The sequence below is a fragment of the Rutidosis leptorrhynchoides genome, chromosome 6 (genome assembly GCF_046630445.1).
Source record: "Rutidosis leptorrhynchoides isolate AG116_Rl617_1_P2 chromosome 6, CSIRO_AGI_Rlap_v1, whole genome shotgun sequence".
Taxonomy (NCBI): Eukaryota; Viridiplantae; Streptophyta; class Magnoliopsida; order Asterales; family Asteraceae; genus Rutidosis; species Rutidosis leptorrhynchoides.
In genome coordinates this window covers 23,331,473-23,358,156 of record NC_092338.1, presented here as the reverse complement: position 1 = coordinate 23,358,156, position 26,684 = coordinate 23,331,473, and the positions used below count along the sequence as shown (strand labels likewise).

Here is a 26,684-nt window from a genome sequence, read left to right as displayed (position 1 = left end):
CGTTTTTAAAAAAACAACTATAACCTTTATTATTGAATATAGGTCTTAATGACCTAATTTAGATTGTCTATCAAAGACAATCTCCTCAAATAAATAAGTTTTTACACAACCCATTACAATATGATCAAATATATTACAACAAATACTTCCGAATGCAAGTTTAAACAAAATAAACAATTATGCCGACTCCAAATCTTGACCTTGGGTTGGCATACGACAGCGGAAGCGTTTTTAATATTCACCTGAGAATAAACATGCTTAAAACGTCAACAAAATGTTGGTGAGTCATAGGTTTAATTTCTATATAATAATCATAACATTTAATAAGCCACAAGATTTCATTTAATTAAATGCGCAGGATCATTACAACTGCAAAAATCATTCATACGATGAGTCGCCTGGTAACCGACCTTAACATAGAGCGTTTAAGATATCTGGCATCATACATTCCACTATTCAAACGTATGACAAGAACCCTTCGAAGTACTAAAGCATTTCCACTATTCGAAAATGGGGGTGGTTGGTGTCCGTAGATCTACCTTTAGGATTCGCGTCAATTAGTGTTTTTCACTAATTCTTAGGTTACCAAGCATAATAATAACTAGATATGTGAGGTCCGCGCGTTGCGGCGGAAACACTGCAATATTCGGTGGCTGAAACTGTGAAATATTCTTGTCAATATATACTTGCAAAAAAATTCAACGATAAACAGAGTAGCAAAAACTGAAAAACATACTGTCTATTTAGTGCTACATGGGAGCAATTCATATAAAAAGTAAATCAAATTTAAGTTTCAGGGAAGGCATCATTTACATTATAACAGTTGTAGCCATACAGACTCGTTGACAACTATCACGAATTGTAACCTAACTATTTACAACTAAGCCAACATCCACCATGCCAAGCCCATTACCTTTAGACAATATCATTAGTTGCCATATCCAATGAATAAAATCACCTCTTATCAACCCAACCAAAAAAAATAAAGTGCAGCAGACCCACAATACAAAGAAACCATGACATCAAAATGACTTGTTGTCTAACTATTCTTCTAATCTATTCAACCACCATCATCTCTGTTGATATAAATACGTAGAAAGTGTTTGATGTTAAGTTTCACATATGTGCCCTTGTGGCATATGTTTGGATATGTCTTCTGTAGAGAATGGTGTGATGTAGCATCAACTCAAGTATCCATCCACCATTATAAACCAAAAAAATGAATGTGGATAATGCTATTGTTGACCAATGAGATGATCACATTTTACTATTGTTAATGTACCTGGAGTCGCCATATAGCATGTATGATCAGCTACCACCATTGTTTGAGCCATATGTCATCCTAATTCTCATACATGAAATGACCTACGTACAACAAAATTTTTTAGAATAATGTTGGAGTAACAATAAGTTTCAAAACCAAAATTAGTAAATATAAAACACATGTCGTCACACTTTTGGTTTAAAGTATCATACTTTAGTGAAAAAACTGTTTGTATTGTATTTGTCATGTGAACACATGGTTGCAATTACACAAATAATTCAGAGAAGATGATAAAATAGGAGCTAAACATACTGAAAATGTAAAATAAGAAGACATTATGCTGCTGCTACTAACATGTCAGAAAAGGCACATCCTAAACATTAACCAATTTTAAACTTCAACATTTACTTGTGTAATTGCAAATATCTAAAATTGCAAGCATTTTTCACTTGACAATTTACTCTTTGATGCAGCTGGTTCTTACAAAAGGAATTGGAAGTAATGGTTGCTAATCCCATGGATGGTGCACTTTCAAATTTAGTGAACCTTCCAACTCGCAATGAAGTGGGGTTTGCTAGTATTCGCTGCCACAACCGTTTGATCTGACAGCTGAAAATGCTACTAAATGCTCACTGTATATACACAGATACACTCATACACATACAGTCATATTTTCAAATAAACAGAGAAATACCAATTCTATCGCTAATGTCCAAACTAAATTATCTTTGCATCTGAAATCAAACACATTATGATCACGTTTGTAACAACATTACGATAAACGCCATAACAAATAATATGTCACACAATAGAATATAAAAAAGCCTGAAAAAGCACCAACACAGAAAGCCACTAAATTAGTGAAAAATGATGGATGTGTACCTTCAGGTCATTCAATGAACTTAGAATTCACATCAAGACCGAGAGTCTTGTTCCTTGGCATATCCAAATGGGTGGCTAAATCGTTAAAATGAAATAGAGTTACTTTCTAAAAAGACATGTTAACATATTACGAATTTGATGGTATAGAGCCATATATACACTTTATCATTAATGTGATCTGGTTACGTATATACACTGTATCATAGAAGTGTCGAGAGTTTTATGTAATTTGGGTCTTATTCAGATTATAAGCTGAAGCCATAAGCCATCTTAGTAAGCTTATCCAAACATCCCCGCAAGATAGAAACGACCCTTAAATAACATCTATTATTACTACTAATAGCCTTTACTACTAAAACTGCAAAATCAATATCGTCAATCAATCTAGATAATCTATCACAATAAAGCAGACCCAAATGATTCAGGTTTGACTTGTAAAATATACATACAGTACTTGTGCTCAGCTTCTATGCAAATTATCCACAAAAATTAAAGAGCAAATTAACATGCTTACTAACGATGATAGGATCTCTCCAATTCAATTATAAATCATGTATACGTTCACTTATAAATTTCCATGCCAACTTACCCTTATCAATAGCTTAAGACGGCAACAATAGCATATCCGCCAAGCCAAAAAAATATCGTTCGAAACTTAAACACAATAAACAACGGAAAAAAGGATAGTAAAAACATACCTTTGCAAAGTGATAAAACCCTAAACTTTCAAACCTTCGCAAGCTGATAAAACTCTAATTTTTCAAACCATCGCGAACTTCCGCAAACTGATGAAACCATAGTATTTGAAACCAATGAAGCCTTAGGATTTCAAAACGAAAACGCCTGTAGTAGTTGATGATTTAAGTTTTGTCACTTGTAAACATAATTTGTACCTCAAATGTTCACCCAATTTTAGTGGTAATTGTCCCCGCTGTGATTTTGCTAAAGAATGGTTTGAAGTTATAAACAGAATTCCATGAACAATAAAATAGAAAAATCATAAGTAAAGTGAAACAAATAATTTTAAGAAGCATGAAGTATCTAGTCTAGAACTCCCGTTCTAAAAAACTATAACACAGTTCATTTAATATCAAAATCAAAATCTAAAACATAGCAGCATCATTAATTAACCAATTCATCATCAAATTAAAGTTGCAAAACTAATGAAGTAACTAAATGAGGTAGGGTTTGATATAGACTTACCATTGATGATCAGCGACAAGGAAAAACAGATCCGTTGAGTTGGATAAATTGATGAAGAACAACGATTATAAACCTAAATTGTCCTTTTAATTGCTTTAGAGAACCAAAGTATTAACAGAAAACCCTTCAATCGATGCTTATCAGCAGTAAGACAAACCGATGAAGATGGAGATGGTGAGTTAGGTCTTTGTGTTGTCATTGCTACAATGGTGATGGGTTTTTAGGTTTTTCTTTAGGGGATTTGTTGCAGAACAACCCAGAAGGAGTGTATTAAAAAAGCTACAGTAACATATACAGTGAATGTACAGCGATTGCTGGAGCTAATGTTATACTGTAGCGATTTTGGTGATGTGGTGGGATATAATTGGTGCGATTTTGGTGATGTGGTGGGATATAATTGGTGGACATTGTCCATATTTAGTATATATATAAATAAGTACAGATATCCGGTATAACAAAACAATCGTAGAATGTAGTTCCATGAACTTGTGCTTATTTTGTAAAACATTTATAAATTTTGTATGTATTCTCATCTCAAAATAATTTAGATAGTAAAAATGGGACTATAACTCACTTGTGATGATTTCCGAATAGATGGTGATAAGACTTGGCCTTTTGACAAATTCACGAACCTAATAATAATATTCTTGTGTCAAGATATATATATATATATATATAATTAATATTCCATACTTATGATACTTGTGATAATTTTAATTGTCCATTGTTAGTAGTCTAACGTTCGTAGTCCAATAGTCCAACAGTATAAATATATATATATATAAATATAAATGCGTATATTGTGTTAGAATTCACTAACACTATAATATATTGTCTTAATATAATAAGACACATAATATGTATATTGTCTGAAGCAATCCGCGACCCATTGTATACATGTCTCATGCTCGATCACAACTCAAAGTATATACTATTTTGGAATCTACTTCGACCCACAGCTAACTCGAGATTACTGTCAATGGTGTCTAATAGTTCGTTCCAATAATATATATAGAAGAAGTCAAAATGATATGTCAAAACTTTGTATACGAATCCACGGTGATCAAGTCATTCACATATATATATATATATATATATATATATATATATATATATATATATATATATATATATATATATATATATATATGGTGCCTTACGATCTTTATTAAGACTATAATATATTGTCGTAGAACTTAATCACGACTATTATAAATTGTATTTCCATAAGTTCGGGAACAATAAATGTATAAATACATGTAGGATACAAGGTAAGTTAGCTAGGATAAGGTTAGCATCCATTTTTATTAATCAAAACCGTAGCTAAAAATAAACAAAAATATCCAATTTTGTTTTACCCATAATTTCTTCGTTACAAATCCGTTTTGAGTGATTCGACTTGCCATGGTTTTGTATCGAACTATTATTTATTAATCTAAACAGAAAAAGTATATGTTTATAGTCGAAAATACAGCTTAGGTGTCAAATACAAGAAGATAGTCATATCCATCGTAAGAACGACATCTTGATGACTCTTTTGAAAAACATACTTCCAATTAGAGTTTAACCATGGATTTTGGATATATTTCATATCCATATAAAATAAGATTTTTTAACCAAAGGAAATCTTTTAATTCAAAGTTTAAGATAGGTTTTTAAAATCAAACCCAAAACAGCCCCCGTTCGACTAAGACGACGTATATTCGATTTTAAGGTGTTCTTCGTGTTTACAAGTTTTATATCCTTATGTTAGCTTGACATACTGTCATAATACATGTGTTGAAGTGTTTTAAAAGTCAAGTTAGAAGGATTAAGTTTATTTGCAAACAAGTTTAGAAATAATCTAAACTATGTTCTTGTTGTTATTAGTTATAACTCAAAATAAGATAGCTATATGAATACGAATCGAATAAGATTATGAATAAGGTTACTACCTCAAATCAAATGAGTAAAGTTGCTGGAGAAATAAGGAGAATATCTTGAGTTCAAAGATACCCTTGATGACTTGGAATTCTTGAAGTGTTCTTGATCAAGCTTTGTTATGATGATTATAACTTGGATTATGAGACCAATACTTGCTGAATTGAATGGAGGTTTAAGAGAGTGTTTGAGTATGTGTTTAGAGAGTAAAATGATGTAGTTAATTGGAATGAAATGGATGATTATTTATCCTACATGTTGGCATCAAAATGGGGGCAACAACATGACTCCATGGTTTGTAATTTTATGCATTTAGTCATACTAGTTTCCAAGCCATGGTTCCCACAAGTCTACATCATGTTTATACATGTCTCACAACTGATTGAGGGCTGCTAAGATCAATGATTTGGTATGTATATACCCATAGTAAATACGTATAGAAGCTGCGTATGATACAGGTATAAATACTGTATGAATACGAATAGGATTCTTGATAAAATTGAATGAGAAAATGAGTATAGCTATCTTTATTGAGTATAAATATATTGATATATATTATTAAGTCTTTCAAAAGTGTATTAATACATATTAATACAATACATATACATACATTTTAATTTAGAAGTTATTACAACGTTAATCGTTATATATATGTATATAGTCTTGAAGTCTTTAAGTTAGTAATCTCATTTTATGTATATAACCAATTGTTATTATATATAATGAGATACTTAAATATCATTTTAACAAATCATAAGTATATATATATCCATATATACATCATTATATAATTATTTTAATTTATGACGTTCGTGAATCGTCAGACAAACTGGGTGGCCAAACGTTTGTATAAAATTCATTGCAAATAACCAATTCTTAATGAGTTTGATTGCTTAACATGTTGGAAACATTAATTATGTAAATATTAATCTTCAATAAATTAGCGGAAAAATCCGGGTCGTTACACAGCTTCTATGCATAAGCCCTTTAGCTCAGCGCGTGAACGGCACGCAGCCACGTCAGCACATGCCACCGACCTTTCGGATATTTCATGTAACAGAACCACTCAGTAATTGACACGTGTATTCCGAGAATTTTGGACATTATACGCCTATAAATAGACCCCCTGGGTCACCACATTTCGGGGGATCATCATTCTGATCTGAACTTCAGTCAGAGAGAAGTATACTTTCTCTCTCACACAGTTCTTTCTCACTCTAAATGCACATTAGCTGCTTAGCTGCATTACGCTATATAGATCAATTTCAGATTGATCCTCAGATTGATTGAGGCCACCCCACGGATTATCCATCCGTGTTCCGGGTCTGCAGAGATCATTTCTCGAGAACAAACAACAATCAACATTATACGCCACACGCTGAGCAGCTATTGTCTTGTACTGGTACATTACAGCCGCTATACAGAAAATCGTACCAACAAATGGTGCCACCCGTCTCAAAGACCAGCAAAAACACCAAGAGCATGAAGGCAACTGAAACAACCTCAACAAAAATAGCACTCGAACCAGTCGATGAAAACATCATTGAGAATATACCAGTGGATCAGCTAACTCTGGAAGAAACTTCAATGGAGGAAGAGGACCAATTGAACACTGGTATTACAGAAGACCAAGTGCACGAAACCATACCACGATTGAGAAAACCATTGATGGGAAGTTCTAGTGGAGGAATGTGGAAAGCCAGGCGAGGAACGCACAATGTTTCTCTTAAGAAAACATCTGATATGAATGTTAAGCACAACAGCAAGGGAAAGTCAATTTCAAAATCACAATTATTCAAGTTATTCAACCAGTTAAATACTTTGGTTGATGATACTGAGAATCAACACAATGGTGAAGATTTTGTGGAAGATGATTGGAATTTTGGAGAAGAAGATGAGCAGTTCTTTATGACTGAGGAGATGGCAGGAAAGTTACTAAACAGAATTTTGACCAAGACGGCACCATCAAGATATAAACAAAAATTAGCATAGCCCACCATCCGTGCAACGGCTGTGGATAATTTGTTTGCTTTGATTACTGGAAATGAAGCTATCAAACCGCCAGCAACGGCAGAGTCAACACAGTGTTTTATCCCTCGAATTGCAGATTATCCATTACCAAGAAATTTAGGAATTCCATCTATCGGTGTTTATGATGGCACAACAGATGCAGAGAATTTTCTCACCATGTTTGAAGGTGTTATGAGATTACAGCATTGGGAAGATGAAACTGCATGCCATATGTTTTCAATGATACTGCAGAAAATGGCGAGAGAGTGGTTTGCTAGTTTGCCACCAAGGAGTATTACCAGTTTCTTTGATTTAAGGGAAAAATTTGTGATGCAATATCAAAGCCTACGAAGCTGTACGTTGTCACACCTTGATGCACATGAGATAACAATACACCAGAATGAATCACTGAGTGATTTCATGAAGCGTTACACCATTGAATGTCAAAAAATACCAGATATACCAGAATCTCAGCTTGTTTCAGGGTTTATATTTTGTCTTGATCAGCGACATTTTTCCAAATTAGTTCACGCGTTACATTATGATGTACCAAAAACATTGAATCAGGCATTGGTTATTGCTCAGAAGCACTTGCGAGCAGGAGAAATGGGATATCCAAGAATGGATAATTATCAAAGAAACTTCAGGCAGCAAGGTGGAGAATGGAACAGGAATGACAATTATCAGAGACAGCGTGGGTATGAAAACAATTATCAGAAGCAGCAACACGGTTGGAAGGGAAATAATCATCCAAATGACAATTATCACCAGCGAAAACCATTAGACAGACACCCACTCATCATGGCTTTAACTAAAACTCCAAAAGAAATCTTGTTCACATAACCTGTTAAGGAAACCTTTCACCCTCCACCACCAATGGAAGAGCGTCAAGGACCACAGAATGACAAGTGGTGTGACTTCCATGAAGCATATGGACACGACACTGATAATTGTAAGTCGTTGATGAGGGAAATCATCGCAAAGATTAAAGCTGGAGAATTAAACCATCTTTTACCAGGAAAAAAGTATCGGAGAAATGATCCAAACAAATGTTTTGCTTGGCAAGGAAAAGTGCATCACGATGGACGGCGTGATTGGAACAGGAGAGAAGAAAGAAATGATGAAAGAGATCCAACCCCTAAAATGCACATCAAGGTTATATGGAATGAGGTGGATGAAAATGAAACAGATGGAGAACGTAGGACGGAGAACTGAATGTATGCTCCAATCATATTTCACACCATTCTAAATTGGCGTCTGTCAGAGGAGCCTGTGGTCATCTCAGCTGTAATTGCAAACAGAAACATCACTCGAATCTATACTGACACAGGTAGTGAAGCAGATATTTTATATTTGTATTGTTTTAAAGATTATCCGTTCAGCGTGAAGGATAGGCTTCGCTACACGAATTTGAAGATTGTTGGCATCACGGGCGAATCAATGAGAGCAGTTTGTAAAGTGAAACTGGATGTCACATTGGGAACACACCCTTTAGTCCGAACAGAAATTGTGGACTTTACAGTTCTTGATGGCAGATCAAGATTTAATGCATTGTTTGGTAGGCGAACTCTTCGCAAATTTGGAGCAATTACTTCTACACCGCATGCAGAATTGCGGTTTCCAACACCAAATGGTGTGGCAGTAATACACTCTGAATACGTTGGACCAGCAAGAGAAAGATCTGTTGTTTATGAAGCTCAAGGGAATTTTGTTCACGGAGGACCGTCGAGACAGTTGTTTAACAGAAATGATGTGAATGGGTATTTCAAACCGCCCAAAAAGTGGGAACTTTAAAAGCAAGACGCAACACGTTACACGGAGAACAGCATGCTAGCATTAACCGTGCAGAGCAGTTTATTTATCATGTTTTTTATTTTCCATCAGTTCAGACAAAGCACATTACACTTTTTGTAGTTTTCTAATTGGGATTGATCACCCCATACGAAGATGTTGCACAAAATGTTGTATGTGCGGCAATAAAATATCAATAAAATTTTACTTTTTCTCACGCAAAGCGTTACGCGTTACGAATGTAAAGCATAACATTCATACCTACCTACATAAGGCAAGGCATTTTTATGCCCCCGATGGTAGAAGCTCTTGTGTCAACATTATAGACACAAGTGATCGGCTAGCGTAAAGTATTTACTTCGCTAGAGGGCAACGAGGCAAAAATAAAGATCTCATAATGTCGTGACATACAGAATGGTTTATCACAACAGCATAAATCCATTTATATTTTTGAAAGCAGAAAAATTAAATACAAGTGTATCTTATAAGCCGCAAAACACCTGAGCGCAACACGCTAAACGGAACATTACATATTCTATAAACAGAATTTTTTCCAACAGATTTATCAATTTTTACGACATGTAAATAACATAAAAACATTATGATTGATTCATATCCTACTTCAGAAGTTGTTTGACAGTTCTCAGTATTTTTTACAAAACAAATGCTCTAATGCAGAACGGAGAACGGATAAATTGTTTGATATATTCTATACAATAACAAAATTATACGCGTGTTGCTGAACGAAGATAAAAAAATAGATATACAATTTTAACCTGTATACATCACACCATTCAAGTAGCAGTGCAACTCTGATACCTAAAGAGATATCATGTAATGATACATTACGAAAAACGGATGACGGATAACAGATCAATACATGCATCATGTCAAAAATCAGTTTAAGGCAAAAATCATTTTATATGATATGATATATGAAATATAAGCTTTCTATAAGCTTGCAATGGTTAAACACATAGCAGAAATATGTTAATCATGGAAAACAACAAAACACGACAAAGCCAAATATAAAAGCAGAATATATACATATGATAAAGTATACAGCAATTACATAATTGTATTATAGATTAATGGGAAATAGGCACATCTAGAATGTCCTTCACAGACAAATTTTCCCTATCACATATTTCTTCTAAAGAGACAATATTCAGAGAAGTCACTTAAACTATGGCCACCTGCAGTTTGGCACCAGCATGTGGTTTGATATGTTTCGAAATTGCAGCTGGTAAGGGGTCAGGCCTCATAGGAAGAGCATTCAAAGCTTCCTCCATAGCGTCTGAAATGTCACTCTCCGTAGATGCCACCAGATATCTATGGAAAGTTTGACCAATGAGAGGAGAAAACACCCTTTGCACAAGAGCAGGGAGACCATCCTTTAAGTCCACAAATTTCTTCTCAGCATTAGCAGCAGCAGCAATGTTTTCTTCCACCAGTCGATTCTTTTCCTCTAACATTTTCTTCAATTCTTCATTCTCCTTCAGCAGCTTATCCTTCTCATCCATGAATTTTTTCCTTCTCTACCCTCTCCGAAACACATTTTGTTTTAACCACCTGCAACAGTTCATCCTTCTTATTTGCTGCATCCATTGCAGTTTTTAACTTTGAATTTACATCTTGCAAATCACCTTCTAGTTTCTTTATTTTGGTGGCATTGTGGGCAGCATTGGCAATAATCAATTTTTAGGCTTCTTGCATTTTAAGGTCATGGATCACATGCTGATTAAGAAGCACCAAAGCTGCAGCTGTAGATTGGCAACTTTGTTTGTGGGTCATGGTAGATAGGGAGGAGGATAGATCAGCAAGTGTGTTGGCCTGCAAAAGATATATACAAACATAATAAAAATACAATTAACAATGAAGTGATGATATTGGAATATAAATATTCTAACGGTTACTTTAAGAAATTCAACAAAACTATCAGATTTATTGCTGGGATCATCAAAAAAGCCTGTAGACCATCTAACGGTACGGGTGGTGGTTGGGTAGATGCATAGGATTGTGTTGTGTCAGTTCCTCTGGGAGTACGCAGAGTATTGAATGGAGGAGTCTCAAAAGATTCATTGTCTTGCGTTTCTTCATCATCATCATCACTGTCATCTTCAACATCAACAGCCTTATTGCTCTCGGGATCTTTCCAAGTAGTAGTGCCAACAACACCATCTTGAAGAAGCAATTCTATAAAATGAAGAAACAGATAAATATGCATCAGAACACCAACACAAATGCACAATTTACTTACAATGGTACAGATAAGATACATACTTCTCTTTTTTGGCTTTTCAGCAGCTTCACTCGCTGGACGCTTCCCCTCACGTTTAGAGTGCCTCGCAGACTTCTTGGCACTGGACGGTTGAGGGGTAGTTTCGATAATTTCAACATCAGGAGATGGTTGACCAATACCACCATCTCCACCATCAACAGGCCGCTCTGGGCTTTTCAGCTGTTGCTCAAATTCAGCATCTTTGGCTTTGTCAGCCTCAATTTCAGCAGGGGTTTTGGGTCATTCAGAAACAATCAAGGGATCTAGATTGATCTTCTTAAAAGTTCTGTAAACCTGCATCTCTTCTTCTGCAATCAGATAACATACAAATAAGCAGAAACATATATAAGAATGTATATAACTCATGACAACATAACAAAGGGCAAAATATATCAATAAAGGTGCCTACCACGGCCTTCCCAACGCAGCACCGGCATATATTCAGCACGCCAATTATTACTCATTTTACAGAGAACTAATATGGCTTCATAATCATTATATGACCTTTGTGGAAATTGGAATGTCTTCAAAGTGTCAAGAATAAAATTTTCATCATCAGATAAAGTGATGGACTTGCTAACTCTTATGGTAGTTTTTATCCATCCACGAACACACGCCCAGGCATCCTGAACAACCCTTTCATTGACAAAGAAGTAGGGATCTTTTCAATTTTTTAAGGACATTTCCTTCACCCCAGTAAAAGCCTTATTTGGCTTACAGTCAAATGTATACCAAAATTTGCTAACTAATCTAGTCCTAAACAATTCATGAAAAATATTTATATTTGGGACTTCACCTACAACATTACAGTACATTTCAAAAAGAATAATTTTTTGTAACCCTAATGGATGAATTTGACTAAGACCTATTCCATAATGGGCAAGAATCTGTTGAAGAAAAGAAGAGAGAGGAATATGGAGGTTTCCTACGGTTAATTGAAGCTTATAAAGCGTAATCATCTTCTTCGGAGGTTTATTAGCTCTATCTCTGATGGAATTCAACATAATAACAAGTTTCTTAATGTTAATGAAATCATGAAACCAATTCATTTTAAGTTATAACAAGCGGATGCATAATTACTAAGAAAACAAGTTTATATGCATAACCATTTTAATTGAATTCCATATAGTTATCAAGTTATGAAATAATGCTTACATATAACAAAGAAGGAAGAAGATTATACCTCCTCTAAGATGAGTTAGGAGCTGAATTTGGACAGCAATATGGATGATAAAGATGATGGAATAAAGCCTCTAACTTGAAGCCTCAAGCAAGTAATACCCCAAGCTTTCAATCACCAACACCTTCCTTTATGTGGTTAGGATTTTTGGACACTTAATGAACTTAATTTGCAAGCTAAAAACCCTCTCTTCTCCCTTGAATAATTCGGCCAGCAAGTGAGTAAAAGGGAGAACAAAACACTTTTATTATAAGCTAGTCACTTGAAAAAATGCATGAGCTAAGGTCTTGGTTTAAAGAAAAAAGGCATGCATCTTAAGACTTGTGTTATTGAAAGTAACAAGAAAAAAAGGCATGGGAGGAGTCTTAGAGACCCCCCAAAACCGTCCACCTCTTGAAGGGGTTTTTCAAAATGGTAATTTTTATAAAACTTGCATAAAACTTATTTATTTTCTTGCTACTTATATATTTTATAAACCTTTTATAAAATATAACACAATATAATTATTTAAACCTATAAATAATTAAATATAAATTATCCAAATAATTTATCTCAAGTGATAATATTTTTAGAAAACCGATTTTCTAAAGTTCAAGTGTCGCGTATTTACTTAATGATCCAATCGTTAAGATTAAATACATGTAAAGTGTCGGTAAGCTTGTTATTGGGTATGACCCGACTTGGATCATAACACATTAGCCACATTAATTTAATATGTCTCTCGGGCATACGAACTACCTTCAATCTCCCACTTGCACGAGAAACATAAGAAATTAATGCAAGTGATGGATACCACCTAACGACAGTCCATCACCCCCAATATGTTATGACTTTGTACCATTCAATAACATCATCCCTTTCGAGTTCCCATCTCGAATATGAATAGGTGAATCTTTCATTTATCCTTTCATCCTAGATGTCATGTTAAACCCAAGAGATACAGAGTGATCACTCCCTTATAGATTTAACTTTATTAGGCCTTAGACATCTGAATCTCAACGAATAAGAAGGACAAATTCCATCTTGATTACATACGTCCTAAATATATCCCTTGCATTATACCTGAGCTCTTCCTTATGAACTACCATATTTCAGAATAGTGAAAGAAAGAATCAATGCACAATACTTGATAAATATCTGAACCCAATATGTATCTCAGGTCAGAGGATACAATGATATTCGCCTTTACTCAAGATTACATGTGATCAACCACGAAGGCTCCATTCAGTAAGTCTTGAGAGCGGGTCTTCCAATATTTGTATCCCACAAATATCTATGAACCTTGGTAGCAACCTTGCCCCACATTCAACCTAAATGTATACCAATCCAAGTTCATAATAGTCTAAACCTCACACTTGTTCCCACAAATGTGATCGACTACGGAATTTAGAATAATTTCTTATTCAAGGATAAAATATGCAAAATAGGAACATGACTCAATATAATAATTTAATACCATAAATATATTAATGAGTTTGAACAAATTTCATTCCGTTACAATACTTAAAACAGATCATGACCAATCACTAGAATGTCGAAGCCCTAATGCGCAAACATGTCCTGCATGTTTTGCTCCATGTAAGAGCTTCGTGAGAGGATCCGCTATATTAAGATCTGTGTGAACTTTGCGAATACATATCTTTCCATTTTCAACTTCATCCCTTATGTAGTTGAATCTCCGCTCAATGTGACGGGTCTTTTGGTGAGCACGAGGTTCCTTGATTTGAGTAATCGCACCCTCGTTGTCTCTTGTTCATCTCTGTAGTGGATAATGCAACAACATCCTATTTTGAACTCTTCCAAGAGACCGCACCTTCATTTAATGTGAAGACATAACCGGATTGTGATCGAGAATCATCTCGATCATTTTGGAAACTCGCGTCCAAGTAACCCTTTACAACAAGTTCCTCCTCACCAGACCCGTATATTAGAAACATATCCTTAGTCCTTCTAAGGTATTTCAATATACTTTTAACAGCAATCCAATGACTGTTTCCTGGGTTATTTTGGTATCTACTTGTCAAGCTGAGAGCGCATGACACATCCGGTCTAGTGCATATCATTGCATACATGATTGACCCAATAGCAGATGCATACGGGACTCTCTTCATTCTCTCTTGTTCATCTTTCGTGGTAGGACACTGAGATGAACTGAGAGGCGTTCCTCTTTGAATAGGTACCAAACCACTCTTAGAGTTCTCCATCTTGAACCTTTTCAAGACCTTTTCAATGTATGCACTTTGATTCAAACCTATCAGTTTCTTGGATCTATTCCTGTAGATCCCAATCCCCAAGACGTATTGTGCTTCTCCAAGATCCTTAATGGAGAAGCATTTACTTAGCCAAGTTTTGACACCTTCCATTGCCAGAATATCATTTCCAAATAACAATATATCATCCACATATAGTACAAGGAACAAGATAGTGCTCCCACTAGCTTTCTTGTATACACAAGCTTCATCGCCATTTTTGATGAAGCCAAATTTCTCAGCTTCCTCATTAAAACGATGATTCCACATTCTAGATGCTTGTTTCAATCCGTAGATTGACTTCTTTAACTTGCATACCTTTTTAGGGTATTTCGGATCAACAAAACCTTCAGGCTGAACCATATAGACATCTTTCATAAGATATCCATTTAGGAAAGCGGTCTTGACATCCATTTGCCATATTTCATAATCATAATGAGCAGCAAATAATATCCTAATAGACTTTAGCATTGCCACAGGCGAAAAAGTTTCATCATAGTCAACCCCTTGAGTTTGAGTGAAACCTTTTGCTACAAGTCTAGCTTTATATGTATCCAAGTTTCCATGTATGTTGGTTTTCATTTTGAAAAGCCATTTACAATCAACTAGCCTAGAGCCAGCAGGTTGTGCAACAAGTTCCCAAACTTGGTTGTCATACATGGATTGCATCTCAGCGTTCATGGCTTCCTGCCATTTATCCTTATCAATCCTTGATAAAGCATCTTGGTAGTTTGCTGGTTCATCCAAATCAACCACATAGCAACCATCCATGAGAAACCCATATCTCTCAGGAGGATTACTAATCCTACCAGATCTGCGAACGTCTTGTGTATTTTGATCATCCATTTGATCATTCTCAATATTTTCATGTTGAGTGCTAGTGTCAACCAATTGTGTATCATCTACTTGATCTTGAATCTCTTCAAGATTTATTTTCCTTTCACTTTCGCCTTCCATTAAGAACTTAGTTTCAAGGAATTCTGCCTTCCGAGCAACAAATACATTCTGCTCGAAAGGATCATAGAAATAATATCCCATATTATCCTTGGGATATCCTATGAAGATACACTTCGTGGATCGAGCATTCAACTTATTAGGGACGTAACGCTTAGGATAAGCTTCACATCCCCATACCTTTAAGTATGATAGAGATGGAGGTTTTCCAAACCATATCTCATGAGGTGTTCGTTTCACTTTCTTGGTTGGGACCATGTTTAAAATACGAGCCGCGGAGCATAGACAATAACCCCAAAATGATAGAGGTAACGAGCTTCTAGCCATCATAGATCGAACCATATCCATTAGGGTTCGGTTCCTCCTCTCGGAAACTCCATTTAGCTGGGGTGTTCCAGGAGGAGTGAGTTGCGAGATAATCCCACAACTTCTAAGATGATCTTGGAAGGCATCGCTTAGGTATTCACCTCCTCTATCGGTACGAAGTACCTTGATTGTCTTATTGAGTTGATTTTGTACTTCGTTTTGATACTCTTTGAATGCTTCAAAAGTTTCGTCCTTATGTCTTAATAAGTAGACATATCCAAAACGACTGAAGTCATCAATGAAAGTAACGAAGTATCTTTCACCATTCCTAGTTATGGGCTTAAAGGGTCCACATACATCCGAATGTATTAATCCCAATAAGTCCTTAGCCCTTTCATAGGTCCCTTTGAAAGGTGCTTTAGTCATTTTGCCTTGTAAACAAGATTCACATACATCAAACGAGTCCTGTTCATTTGATTTCAAAAGTCCATTCTTTTGAAGTGTATGCATTCGATTCTTGTTTATGTGACCAAGGCGACAATGCCATAAGTAGGAATCACTCAAATCTCTTTTGAGTTTCTTGGTGTTTGCATGGAACATTGAGCTATTGTATGATGTGTCATCATGAACCAATTCATAAATACCATTCGAAGGCGAAGCCTTAAAATAGAACACATTATCTAAAGAAACATGGATATCATCATTAATGAAATTAAGATTAAAACCATATTGTTTCAAACGGGATACAGAAATAATGTTTCGTGATAAATCGGGTGCATACAAAACATTTTTCAAAACAAGCTCCAAACCACTTGGTAGCTTCAAAACAAAGTCTCCTTGAGCTTTCACTTGCACCCTTGCTCCATTTCCCATGAAGAGACTTGTTGTTCCCGTATCTTGATCACTTCTTTTGAACCCCTGCAAAGAATTGCAAATATGAGTTCCACATCCTGTGTCTAATACCCATGTATTAGAAGAAGTAATACTAAGCTCAATGTATACCATATATACATTACCCGAGGTTTGCCCTGCATCCCTCTTTTCCTTCAACTCCTTAAGGTAGACCGGGCAGTTGCGTTTCCAGTGACCCATTTCACAGCAACCAAAGCACGGATCTTCCTTGGGGTTAGCTTTTCCGGCAACCTTTTGCTTCTTATTGTTGGTTGGGGTAACCATCTTCCCCTTTCCCTTGCCCTTGCCATGGTAGGCGGGTCCTTTCCTCTTAGCCGCCTTCGGCTTAGAAAAGTTATAGTTTTTGGACCCGCCTTCATTGATTGTAAACACGGGTGAAGCCCTTTTACCCATGCTTGCTTCTGCCGTCTTAAGCATGGCATGTAACTCGCCAATGCTTTTATCCCATCCATTCATGTTGTAATTCATTACAAATGTGTCAAACCTCTTTGACAAGGAATTAAGGATAAGGTCCGTGGCTAATTCATTAGACACGTTGCAATTTAGACGGTTTGCACGATCAATTAGGCTTTTCATCTTAAGGACATAAGATGAAACGGATTGGGAGTCGTCCATCCGACATGCATGAAGCGCTCGAACCGTTTCGAAGCGTTCAACACGAGCTTGTTGAAGGAACATCTCCTTCAACTATGTGATCATGTCATATGCACTATGATGCTCAAAATCCTTTTGGAGTTCGGGTATCATAGTCCCAAGCATGAGGCAAGAAACTTGCAACGAATCGGTGCAATATTTCTCCCAATAAGCCATGGCTTCCGTATCATCCTCGTCCGGTTGATCGGGAATGGGGTCTTCTAACACATACGCCCTGTCCTCTAGTTTGAGGACGATTCTTAGATTGCGGAACCAATCCATGAAGTTTGTATGGTTGAGTTTTTCCTTTTCGAGGATTGACCTCAACGATAGGTTGTTAAAGTTAATAGGTGCGTTAGGAATGTTGTTGTTGTTATTGGCGGCCATCTACAAAATGTAACAAAGTTGTTTAAGTATCAATTTTAATTTAACAATCAATACCCTTTAAATCCAATTGATATTTATTAAATTTTAGAATCCAACGGTAAACCAAATTTCGGTTAGGTGACCTTTATCCCGTCATTTGATTTAGCTAGGTAGTCATTATATGACAATTGCAATCCTTTTGCAACTTCTAAGTTATCGGATCATGCAATCCTTTTGCATGGCATATTATCCCATCAACGCCTATTTGTTCATCATGCTTCGGTGACCCTAAGTTCACGATTTCCAAATCAAGTCGTCCTACTTGTGTAAACGTGTAAACTTAACATACAAGTGGTTAGGTGACCTTTATCCCACAAGCATGCGAAATTCACCTTAATCATATTAGTTTGTTCATGATGGTTAGGTGACCTTTATCCCATCATGAGTTCCCTAATATGTCTAAGTGTCACATAAAAGGATGGCGTTTAACTTGTTTACCTTGTTTGTTAAAGGGATTTTAAGTTTTCATTATTTCTAGTTTGAGAAAACTTTTATGCCATACACCAACATGCATTTAGTGTATGGTTCATTTGAAATCCATTTTCAAGTCATGTAATTTTAGCCAATTACTTGATATAAACCATTTTATACATATGATCCTTTTACCATTTCAATTTAACCGATTAAATTGTGGTTTGGTAAATTTCATGTTGTTAATAATTTAACCAATTAAATTTTAGTTTTGCTTGTTGTTAACTTGTGTGATAACTTGTTGTAGTAACATGCACAATCCACAATCATACAAGAAATTAAAACAACCACGCATGCAAAACAAATGTTCACAATCAAGCCTTTTGGTAGACATTTTGTTTAGCCGAAAACAAAATGCCACCGGTCAATGGGTAAAACACAAAGTAAGAGGTTTTAACCTCCCACTTAACCTTGCATCCACATGCTTCTTGTGTTCTTCCTTGTGATCTTCATGCATCTTCATCTTGTTACAAAATATATCCTAATACATTTTGTCTAGAAAATGAAAATACATCCTAATCTATTTTACATGCCAAATATTAAATAAATTACATAACCAAAATTAATATTACATACCAAATGAATAATTAATTTTACAAACCAAATTGAATGAATATTACAACCATTCAACCAAACAAATATCCATTCAAACACACATGCATACATCATAAGGTCAAGGCATTGATTGTGAACTACAATATACAACAAATATGACCAATTTGCAAGTTCCAAACCCACTTTTGGAACCCTTAAAATTCGGCCAAAATCATGAACCCACCCAAACCCGAATATTTTTACATTCTACTTTCATGCATGTACATAGAATGCAAAGTTGGTGGGTTTTAAAGACCATCTATAAGAAGCATATTTCATAGACTTCGGCTCTAGATACCATTGATGAAATTCAACATAATAACAAGTTTCTTAATGTTAATGAAATCATGAAACCAATTCATTTTAAGTTATAACAAGCGGAAGCATAATTACTAAGAAAACAAGTTTATATGCATAACCATTTTAATTGAATTCCATATAGTTATCAAGTTATGAAATAATACTTACATATAACAAAGAAGGAAGAAGATTATACCTCCTCTAAGATGAGTTAGGAGCTAAATTTGGACAGCAATATGGATGATAAAGATGATGGAATAAAGCCTCTAACTTGAAGCCTCAAGCAAGTAATACCCCAAGCTTTCAATCACCAACACCTTCCTTTATGTGGTTAGGATTTTTGGACACTTAATGAACTTAATTTGCAAGCTAAAAACCCTCTCTTCTCCCTTGAATAATTAGGCCAGCAAGTGAGTAAAAGGGAGAACAAAACAATTTTATTATAAGCTAGTCACTTGAAAAAATGCATGAGTCAAGGTCTTGGTTTAAAGAAAAAAGGCATGCATCTTAAGACTTGTGTTATTGAAAGTAACAAGAAAAAAAGGCATGGGAGGAGTCTTGGAGACCCCCCAAAACCGTCCACCTCTTGAAGGGGTTTTTCAAAATGGTAATTTTTATAAAGCTTGCATAAAACTTATTTATTTTCTTGCTACTTATATATTTTATAAACCTTTTATAAAATATAACACAATATAATTATTTAAACCTATAAATAATTAAATATAAATTATCCAAATAATTTATCTCAAGTGATAATATTTTTAGAAAATCGATTTTCTAAAGTTCAAGTGTCGCGTATTTACTTAATGATCCAATCGTTAAGATTAAATACATGTAAAGTGTCGGTAAGCTTGTTATTGGGTATGACCCGACTTGGATCATAACACATTAGCCACATTAATTTAATATGTCTCTCGGGCATACGAACTACCTTCAATCTCTAGGCGAGGGAACAATGGAATTTAACAATCTATGACTTCTTTGCTTTCTACATAATTGTTCTATATCGGCTTCAGTAATAGTAGAAGGGATGGTATTAACATCACGATTATCTCTTTGGGAAGAAGTGCTGCTGGATTCGACCATGGTAGTATAAAAAATAAAAATTCAAGCAGCAGAGAAAGATGAACAAACACTGACCTTGCACTTAACAGATTGTTAAAATGAATAATTGCAGTTATCTTCACAAGCAAATAATCAGTTTTCGGAAAGAAAAAAGGAAAGGGGGACGGATTATTTATAGTCAAACAAATGGATAATCAATGGATGAGATTAAGACGCGTGTATGGACCAGATTCATTGAACAATAATTTAAATTTTGAAAATAAATCAAAATGATTTTGGGGGTAACTTCATAATTGATAATGTGATGTCATAACAGAAAATCAGACGGCTACAGCAGTTTTGTGTCTTTGAGGAAAAAAACATCTTTTATTTTTAGTTTAATGACTTTATTTTTTTCAAAAGTAAAGACATTAAACTGTGGGGGACTTAATGGTGTATCATAGGGGATACACGCATAAAAACATCATTTTTATACAGAAAAATGGATCAAACAACACAAAAAATAACAAAATTTGGCGGTTTTGTTATTTGCCGCCCAGCGTCAAGCGTAAGCCCTGCAGGCAGCTTCTATGCATAAGCCCTTTAGCTCAGCGCGTGAACGGCACGCAGCCACGTCAGCACACTCCACCGACCTTCCGGATATTTCGTGTAACAGAACCACTTAGTAATTGACATGTGTATCCCGAGAATTTCGGACATTCTACGCCTATAAATAGACCCCCTGGGTCACCACATTTCGGGGGATCATCATTCTGATCTGAACTTCAGTCAGAGAGTATACTTTCTCTCTCACACAGTTCTTTCTCACTCTAAATGCAGATTAGCTGCTTAGCTGCATTACGCTATACGGATCAATTTCAGATTGATCCTCAGATTGATTGAGGCCACCCCACGGATTATCCATCAGTGTTCCGGGTCTGCAGAGATCATTTCTCGAGGGCAAACAACAATCAACATTATACGCCACACGCTGAGCAGCTATTGTCTTGTACTGGTACCTTACAGCTGCTATACGGAAAATCGTACCAACATTCGCTAATATAAAAAAAAAATGCATGATCGAAGTTAAAAACGAATGTTAAACGGCTGACTAAAGTTACATAGAAAACAAAGTTACGAGTCTTGCTCCTAAAATATAAACCAAAGAAAATTAACCTAAACATAACGTATTCAGCAACAATAAAAAAAACACATACATGGGATTGAAGATTTTCTTTATCCACATTTCCTTATCTTTGAACTGAATTAGGGTTCTATCTATCAGTGCTTATTTTGTATGTTTTTAAATATCACGTGACTAGCACAAGCTATCACTAACGGCAACTTTGAATGGACGTTTACAGAAGTTATCACAAGGGACTAAATTGAGATTGAAGATTTCAAGCAGGGACGACATTTGGATTGCAAATGGCATTTAGGGACTATTTTAAATGATTTTGAGGGAGAGGGACTAAAAAAAAGAAAATGGTCAAATAAGGAGACGAATTTGGCAATTTTGTCTAAATAACAATTAAAACTTTTATAATGTTTAGAAAATAACTTTTTAGAAAAAAACCCACACATTTAAGCCAACTTTTAAACACTTCTTCGGAACACCTTTCTTGAGTGCTTTTGTTTTAGGATGCAAGCTTCCTATTTATTTTTACATTATACGTTATGGGGAGGTGATACTCACACACTCTTTTTTGATCCATACACACTAACTTACTATTATACCTCTATTCACAATAATGTAGGGTCAAAACCCTAGATAAACTTAGGGATATAATTGTAAATTTTATGACAAAAATTGTGTATGGATCAAAAAGCAGTGTGTGAGTATCACCTCCGGTATGTTATACGCCTAAATAAAATTGTAATATAAATATATTTAGGTTGTTAACTTCTAATTGGTTGAGAAACATCAAACGCCTAAATAAAATTGTAATATAAATATATATATGGTTGTTAACTTCTGATTGGTTGAGAAACACCAAACACCTAAATACTTTTCCGCCAAGATCTTGGCTAACGCCCCTGCAAGTCAGAAGGTGACGCTGCGTTAAGGGCGTCACTTCTATCACATGATTCCATCTCTTCTAACGCCTAAATCTCACGCTGCTTAATTCTAGTTTTATGACGTTTCTTCGAGACATGCTTCCCCGCGAAAATAAAATAAAATAAAAAGTTGTTTGACACGTGCTAAACAGTTGAAACTTTGAATTCTTCTAACTAATACGGGTTGTGGTCAAGATGCATGACCTAATGGTGACATTGTGACCTAATTGTACACTCAACACCTCGTGTGTTGGATGGGATGGAATGTCTCAAGTTTGAGTCCTCTGCCTTAAAAGTTAAAACATTCCAGGTAGTTACTTAATTTATAGAGTGACCTCGGGTTACCTACCCGTATTTCAGGATTTTGGTCCGCTCTGGTTTAAGGATCGAGTCCCTATAAAACAGTACAAGTTTCTGCCCGAAAAAGCGTACGTGCGTGAAAAATGATCGGGTGGGGGGTTCATTCCCCTTCAGTGATTTATTTGTCTTTCAAAAAAATTATATTAGAGATTAAATTATATTATATTTATATTTATAATAATTTATAATAATTATCATTATAATAAGTAAAATAAGTAAAGTAACAATACATTCACTGTTACAAAGAAAGTTAAGGTTGTGGCAAGTCTTTATCATCATCCCTTATCCTGTACAAACACCAGCCAGAGTACACATATACACTGGATCCATCATCCGTGAAACTTGAGCAAAATCTTGGAACATTCTTCAGAAACAAGTAGTTACAGAATTACAGAATTATATAATAGCACAATGAAAATGACCCCATTTGAATTGAAGCCCATCTATCGGTGTCTCCAAAGTTTCTATATTTTACTTCCAGGAGCAAAAAAAGTAATCTTTATGTTTATTTAAAATGCAAGGCATTAAACTATATGGGTAAATGCGCTATATTATGTTGTATATAGGGGCAGGATCAATGGGGAAGTAACCAATCGGGGGGAAGCGGGGGGAAGCAAAAAAAAATAAAAAATTCGTTTTTTTTTGAATTTTTTTTTCCGGCATCAAGATCACACGAAAATATGAACATTTAGAAGAGACACTTCGTGATGAATGTTATTATTTGGGCGAGAAAACGATCGACAAAAATAACATTCAAGATAATATTGTTCGTGAAGAATATGAACGTTTTTTTTTTCTTCATGTTTTGTGAAGTAAAATTTAGCCCGATTTAGAGTTTAGGGTTTAGGGTTTGGTGTTTTGGGTTTATTCCATAAACTCGGTTCCATAAATGTCTCTGTTACGGACTAAATCAATACAGCATACGATATAAACACAAATCGCAGAACCTTAAAAGTATTTGAATCAGAAAACAGTACCAGGGATAACACCGGCGACAATTGCAAACTAAGTAATCATAACTAATGAAATAATAACATGATTTCGTTAAAATACATTATGCATCAATATCAATAAGTTCATTAATAGTAAGCAAAAAACTTATTCCATTCTGAGAACTCAAATTAACATGTATGGTGCCCATAGCATAATACAGACTACAGAGCACATCCTACTAATACTTTTAGCTACGTACAACAAAATATCTGGAATTATCATACCGTTTTCAAGACGTTTTACTCTTTCGATGATACATTTTGGCAAAATCTAAGCACATTTGGTGGTCTCTTTTATCTCCCCATCCACCCCACCCTCTAAATCCAGCTTGATACCCTTCTTGATGACTAAAAACATGTAATCCCCATTCACGTTTAATGTTAACAACCTTATCGATCTCTTGCGTCTCAATATTAACCACACCGTTATCCACACAAGCAGCGTTTTCCCCTTGACCTTGGTGCAACCCGCATTTTCCAAAGTGAACCGCACTTGCCCTAGGTCCACGCAAAGAGTAAACCGGACCACCAAACGATGGATAAACCGTCACCCACATTGTTATATCCCAATTATAATCATCAAAGAAACAAAACTCTTTAGCTTTTTTATGTATTTTTCTCCAAACCGTTCGATTAAACGTGTACCCCACGTTACCCATCCTTTCGGCTACCAAAATATCCCAACCTTCCCCTCGAGACTTCACGTTGCTTGGAGCAAGATTTGCAGCATAACAATCGGGACACTTAATAGGTTTCAATTTTGTCAATATCTTTAGATTGTGATAAGCATTAGGGAAAATAAAATGATCTTCTTCTATAAAAAGAATATCACCCGAATGGCCAATCGTCTCTTTTAACCCGTCCCATACCGTATTCATCATCCACCACCAATGATGCTTTAATGATACAATCTTTGGCGATCGATGATTACCATATTGATCGGTAGTCCCTTCACAATTTTTCTCAATCGGGTCATCTTTATCCTTACAATCATTAACGGATACACCAGGAAATCGATCCGTATATAAATGAGGCGAGTAAGGTGCAAATACTTGTTTCACTTGACAAAATTTAATATCCTCTACAATCTTATTCATTTCTTCAAAGTATCCGTCATGACTTACAATCAACAAAGTTTCATTAATACCCGACACATGAGAAAGACTTTCCACTACTACTTTGAGATATTGTGGCCGATTGTGAACATAAAGAACGATTACTATACGATCTTTAGCTAAAACTGGATATAAATCCATGTTTCTTGGAGGCAACTGGTTTTTAATCTCCAACATTTTCGACAAACGATTATGTGTAGGAAGCTTAATACTATCAACCAAAGCAGAGTTGTTAAAACCAATTTCAGTAACACTATTGATTTCAACCGAGCTTTCGTTCATTAACAAACTACTTGAATTCATCCCAAAAAGGAAAAATAAGAAAAGAACAGCAGCCAAAGTTAGAGATACTACAACAATAAACCGACGAATCACGCTGTCTCTAATCCGTTGTTTCTTGTAAGAAGCCATAGCTCTATCAATATATTTTATTGACATTTCAACGAACAGTTGGTGGGCAAAGGTAAGATCTAATAGTAACTAATTAAACTACCCATCTATATTTAACCTAACAGGATTGAAATTGAAATCAACCAAATCTAGTAGACAATAAATGAGTTAAAACGTAAGTGTCAAACCTCAAATCAAGCTCTCTGGTGATCGCTCCTCAAATCATAAAACCTGTAAAAGTGAGCTAGGGTTTATGGGTGAGATTCGTGTATTATGTGATCAAAAAAATGGGTTTAGTGTGGGAATTTGTTCAAGAGATAAAAGATTAAATCTTGACATGGATTGATAAATTGTAAAAGAGTAGTAGATGTGAATCAAATTTTCGGAAACTTCAAGAAATCATGATTCAAAGCTAATGTATAGTTGACGTTGAATAACTTTTAAGTATACGGTCAAAGCTTTTATGCCATAGTTTTCTACGGAGTATTTATTTTATTTTTTATTTTTTATAATAATAATAAAGATAGAGATATAAATAGTAAAGAAAATAACTTAAAATTCTTCAAATTAAATTTTAGAATTAAAATTAAACCAAACCAAGGAAATATACTCCATATTACACCATTTGTAGTGGTACACTAGCTTGGCAAAGTGATGAGGTTTTTTGATAGGTGATGGAAAAATCGTAAGTTGTGGGATGGTTTCGTAAGAAGATGATAGGTTTTTGGCAAAAGAAAGAAAATAACATTAATAAGTGATATGTGAAAATGTAATTGAAAGTTAATTAGAAAATAATACAAAATGTATGAAAAAGTAAATAAATACTCGTAATAACAGTATAAGCAAAACGCCTTATAAACTCTCTCTTGCCACCCAGTGGTGGATCTAAGAAATTGTAGTTACTGATTAAAAACTCAAAATAAATTCTATTAAATGACTTATTTTATTAGTGTTAACAAAAAAAATTACATTATTTAGTGTTGTCACTATTTATAAAACTAAATAAATCCACTATATCACGTATTTTACTGGTATTCCGTGCTACTGGTCATTGCATATCAGATCCGCCCCTGCTACTACCTTCATTCCCGCCACGAAAAAAATAATCGAGCACGCCGCACTAAAGCATGCTCGGGATACGCTCACACCACCTGATATTGCTTTAAACATACATATAATTCGACGCAATATCATTTATATTTCATCAACTTTTATCGTTTACTAAGACATTCAAATGTATAAATCACGAGAAAAACGACAAAAGATAACACGAGCTCGAAGTTTGAAGAAAAGACGATAAACGATGGATTTAAACCAAATATATATCAAGATAACGTTACCCGAATACA

General features: G+C 35.1%; 1 protein-coding gene and 1 long non-coding RNA gene across 3 annotated transcripts; both read right to left on the bottom strand.

Moving 5' to 3' along the window:
* Positions 1-763: 763 nt before the first annotated feature.
* LOC139855981 (uncharacterized) lies at positions 764-3,485 on the bottom strand. Of its 2 annotated transcripts, XR_011761632.1 has the most exons (5): positions 3,350-3,485; positions 3,040-3,088; positions 2,845-2,931; positions 2,147-2,221; positions 764-1,365 (listed from the first exon to the last, which is right to left on the bottom strand). It is a non-coding gene; the product is annotated as an uncharacterized lncRNA (long non-coding RNA). The 2 variants fall into 2 exon arrangements; XR_011761631.1 differs by lacking the exon at positions 764-1,365 and having other exon boundaries at positions 1,682-2,931.
* A 20,376-nt stretch (positions 3,486-23,861) lies between these two features.
* Positions 23,862-25,746, bottom strand: LOC139852752 (alpha-1,6-mannosyl-glycoprotein 2-beta-N-acetylglucosaminyltransferase-like). Its single transcript, XM_071842084.1, has one exon. The coding sequence runs from the start codon at positions 25,381-25,383 to the stop codon at positions 24,061-24,063; it is 1,323 nt and encodes a 440-aa protein (XP_071698185.1). The 5' UTR covers positions 25,384-25,746; the 3' UTR covers positions 23,862-24,060.
* Positions 25,747-26,684: the final 938 nt, after the last annotated feature.

Excerpts from the sequence above, each read along its gene's own strand:
- LOC139852752 (XM_071842084.1), bottom strand. The coding sequence starts at position 25,383 with ATGTCAATAAAATATATTGATAGAGCTATGGCTTCTTACAAGAAACAA.